The 4,158-nt window shown below is 59.0% G+C and overlaps 1 protein-coding gene across 1 annotated transcript; it reads right to left on the bottom strand.

Annotated features, from left to right (window-relative positions):
* Positions 1–5: 5 nt before the first annotated feature.
* LOC116547972 (keratin, type II cuticular Hb6-like) lies at positions 6–4,155 on the bottom strand (the record flags this gene model as incomplete). The annotated part of the gene is given in 8 exon segments (XM_032273693.1): positions 6–182; positions 445–570; positions 833–997; positions 1,207–1,302; positions 2,061–2,121; positions 2,896–3,104; positions 3,915–4,061; positions 4,063–4,155. Coding segments are annotated over 8 exon segments (1,074 nt in total), but the record flags the coding sequence as incomplete, so codon positions are not given.
* Between the last annotated feature and the right edge of the window lie 3 nt (positions 4,156–4,158).

Genomic DNA, 4,158 nt, shown 5'->3' on the forward strand with positions numbered 1-4,158 from the left:
ATCTCGATGTCCAGGCCCAGCTTGGAGTTCATGACCTCCTGGTACTCCCTGATCAGGCAGGCCATGTCCTGCTTGGCCTTCTGCAGGGCGGCCTCCAGCTCGGCCAGCTTGCAGCGGGCGTCACTGAGGGCCGCCTCACCCTGCTGCTCAGACTGGGCCACCGCGGCTTCCAGCTTGGAGTTCTGAAGAGAACAGAGAGAAGAAGGCAGATTAGAGTCTCCGATGCTTACCTGGATGAGACCACACTCCCTACCAAGCTGAGAGCATCCGGAAACAGAGCCTCTTGCCTTCATCACCTGGGACTCACTGAGAAACCACACCAGGGACTCTACATGGACAGAGGGGCTGGAGAATGAACGCTGAGATCCAGGGAGGGCACACATAGGCTGTGCGACAAGGGTTAGGCATTCAGTCTCTCGGGCCTTGGGCACAGATGCCCCATACCTGGCACTTGGCGTTCTCCACCTCGGCCGTCAGCCTCTGGATCATGCGGTTCAGCTCGTTGATCTCCTCCTTGGTGCGGCGCAGGGTCTCCCCGTGCCTGATCACCGTGGCCTTCATCTCCTCGCACTGGGAAAGGAGAGATGCTCAGGAGGCTCAGGGCGGGACCACCCATCCATTCAGGACACCACGGATGGTTGTGCAGGGTGTGCAGTGCTCAGCCTGTGCAACCACATGTGGCAGTCCTGCCCTGCCACTCCAGCCTCAGAGAGACAGCCCTTCTCTTCTCGTCCCTAGGGACCAGCATCCCCAGGAAAGGAAGCATATTTAATAGATGCCTCACATCCCTCCCACTGCCATGTCTAGCAGACAGATGTGCTGCCCCACTCACCTTGCTGCGGTACCAGGACTCGGCTTCAGCCCGGCTGCGGGTGACAATGTCGTCGTACTGAGCCTTGATCTCAGCGACGACGCAGTCCATATTCAGGTCCCGGCTGTTGTCCAGCTTGACGACCACGGAGGTGTCTGAGATGTGGGATTGGAGAACGCGGATCTCCTGCAGGAGGTGAGGGCAGCGACTTTAGTTGAGAACACAGCCCCACCTACCATGTCCTGGACTCCACCTTCTCAGGCCTTCTCTGGTCCCCAGCCCACCCACTCACAGCCTCAGGGACAGCGGCGCCTACCCACATCCTATCCAACACCCCGCCCCCAGCTCTCCTCTCTGCTGGCTACCAGGCATCTGCCTGGCCCCTGAGCCTGCACCTCCTCATACAGCCGCCTCAGGAAGTCGATCTCCTGGACCAGGGCCTCCACGTTGGCCTCCAGGTCTGACTTGCGGAGGTAGGCGCAGTCCACGTCCTGCAAAGGTGGGGAGTGTTGGAGCGCAAGGACCCCGGTGATCCAGTCCCCAGACTACTCTTTCATCACACCCAATCCATGCAGCCAGGGAAAAGCAGTCCCCAGCATCCCATTCCCATGCCCTCCCCTTCCCTTCTGGCCCTTCCCGGAATGATCCAACATCCTCTTCCCCTCTAAGGACAAACCCTGTGGCCTTGGGCATTGCTCACCAGCCTTTCACCCCTGCCTGCCCTGCCATCTCTCCTTTCTCCCCTCTCCAGGTCCAGGAAGCCTGCCCAGACTGGCCCCCCATCACTCACACCCTGACCCTTTCCTGTTCCACAGCAGTGTTCAAAGAGCCCAATGGCTGCTCCTGCTTCTGCTCCATCCTCCCCTAGACCCTGGGATTATGTCCCTGCCTCAAGGTCAGACTCCTCACAATGCTAGACAGACTGCACTGTCCCTCAGCAGAGACAGAATCTACTAAGGCTCCAGGGGACTCAACCACAGGCCACAACCTCTGAAACAGAGCAAGACACACAGAGGTCAATGCAGCCCATCCTCCTGCCCAAGGCAGAAGCTGGTGGATATTCCAAGGTCATTGTCCTCTGCCAAGGCTCTGGATTCTCTATCCAATGGCCTCCACCTGGACAGTCTCAGCCTGCTGTGGAAAAGTCATTGCACCCCACACTGAGATTGAGACCCCCTGTGTCTCCCTAGGAAGAGCCTGTCATTCTGAGATCCCACGGGTCTGTGCTTCTCAATCCTGTGTCACTTGCCTTCTTCAGAGCCACAAACTCATTCTCAGCTGTTGCTCTCAGAGAAACCTCCTCCTCATACCTGAGACAGAGCAGAGGGCAGAGAGGGGAAGTCAGAGCAGAGCAGGTCTGTGCAGAGCCCCAACCCCGATCACAGCCATGGGGGCAGTACTAGGAACACAGCCACACAGCAGGCCCTGGCAGCCCAGCTGAGTCATTCCTGGTTGGATGTGGGATGTGTTTTGGATTCCCTCACCACTTTGAATTGGTGATGGAGAGGGCTTATCTGGGACCTCCCAGTTCTATTCCCAAAGGGGCTATGAGTTCTCCCAGGGGGCAAATAGAACTCAGCCCTCAGCCCCATTCCGGGAGTAGGCAGCATGGCCTCCCAGGGCCTGTAGCCCCAGCACTCCATCACTAATGCCAATCCTAGCTCAGGTGTGAGGGCCTCCCAGACCCGCACACACACCCAGAGCCCCAGACCTGTCACTGCTGAGCGACCCTGGGCTCACATCTGACAGGTGCTACAACTGTAGGGGCTGAGGGGCAGGAGAGAAGGCCTGGACCCTGCAGAGGCTTCCTCCCCACTGAGCACAGGGGAGAGCTGCTGGGTGATGTGGCTCAGGGAAGAGAGGGCTGAAGTGAGATAGAGACAGGTCGTGGGAGTCATAGCCCTCCTCTTACACAGGTGTCCGGACAAAGATTCCACAAAGGAAAAGAACCCAGACCCCACCACCCTCGGTCAACCTAGTGGTCATGGCCACTCACCCCACCTGGGAGTTCTTCCTATTGTCTAATCCAGTGTATTTAACCTAAACCCATTCCTGTGCCCAGCATCCCTCCTGTCCACACTCACTTCTTCTTGTAGCCCTCCAGCACCTCCTGCACGTGGTTGAGCTCCGAGGCCAGCCTCCCGCTGTCGGCCTCCACACACTCGGCCTCCCGCCGCAGAGTCTCGATGTAGCCCTCAAACAGGGGCTCCAGGTTGCTCTGGCAGCACTCGCGGTTCTGGAAGAACTGCAGCTTGGTCTCCAGCAGCTTGTTCTGCTGCTCCAGGAAGCGCACCTGCCATTCAGGGAGGGAAGGAGAGGCAGATGGTTTCTGGTGCCCCAAAGCCAGCTCTGGGGGCCTGGAGGAAGGGTGATGCTTTAATGGGAATCCCCAAGTCTGGAGCTTATCTGAGATTCAGTAGAGGCGGGCAGTGGGATACAGGCAGTTTCTGGATTTCCTGGCCATGATCTGTGTCTAGATTTTCCACTCAGGAGTGGAGCAAGGGCGGGGTCGGGGGGGTGTCAGTGCCTGCTCTCAGGGGAGTTGAGTGACTCCAAGCAGATGAACACAAGTGGAGGCTCAGCCCCTCACTCTGAAGCCAGGTGAGGCGGCAGTCCTCACAGGCAGAGTGCCCAGGTTCTGATCACAGATGGGGCTTCTGGGGATCGTGCCAGGAAGAGGGTGTCACAGGCCATCTGGAAGGGAGCTCAGCTGTCCCAGTCCTTCCCCTATGTCATCTGGAAGTCAGTGCACCCTACTGTCTCACCCTGGGGCTCCCCAGACTCCTCTGAGTTGAGCAGCAGTGGTCACATGGCCCCCCACCCCCAACTCCCTGATGTCTAGCTTGTGCTCCAGAGCAGCCTGGCCACACTTTTCCTCCACAAGCTCCTCCTATCTGAGTCTGGGTCTTTAGTGCGTGTATGTGTGTGTGTGTGTGTGTGTGTGTGTGTGTGTGTCTGTCTGTCTGTCTGCCTGCCTGCCTCTCCCAGCAGACTGGGATCTGAGACAGGCAGAGGTCTTTCTCCCTCTGACTCCATCCTCCGTGCCCAGCCCTGGCTATGTAGGTGGTGGTGGTTCAGGAAGGGTGTGATCCAGGACACCCACCTTGTCGATGAAGGCCGCGAATCTGCTGTTGAGGCCCTTGATCTGCTCCTTCTCCTCTTGCTTCACGCACTGCGCATTGGGGTCGATCTCCAGGTTGAGGGGCGTGAGGAGGCTCTCGTTGACCGACACGGTGGTGATGCAGGGGGGGGCTGGGTCCGCACACGCCCCCGGAGCGGTAGCCGAAGCTGCGTCCGCAGGAGCCGGCACGGAAGCCCCCGCACACGCTGTGGCTGCCGAAGCCCCC

Source organism: Sapajus apella, unplaced genomic scaffold, assembly GCF_009761245.1.
Source record: "Sapajus apella isolate SASKATOON/1434 unplaced genomic scaffold, GSC_monkey_1.0 scaffold5910, whole genome shotgun sequence".
Lineage (NCBI taxonomy): Eukaryota > Metazoa > Chordata > Mammalia > Primates > Cebidae > Sapajus > Sapajus apella.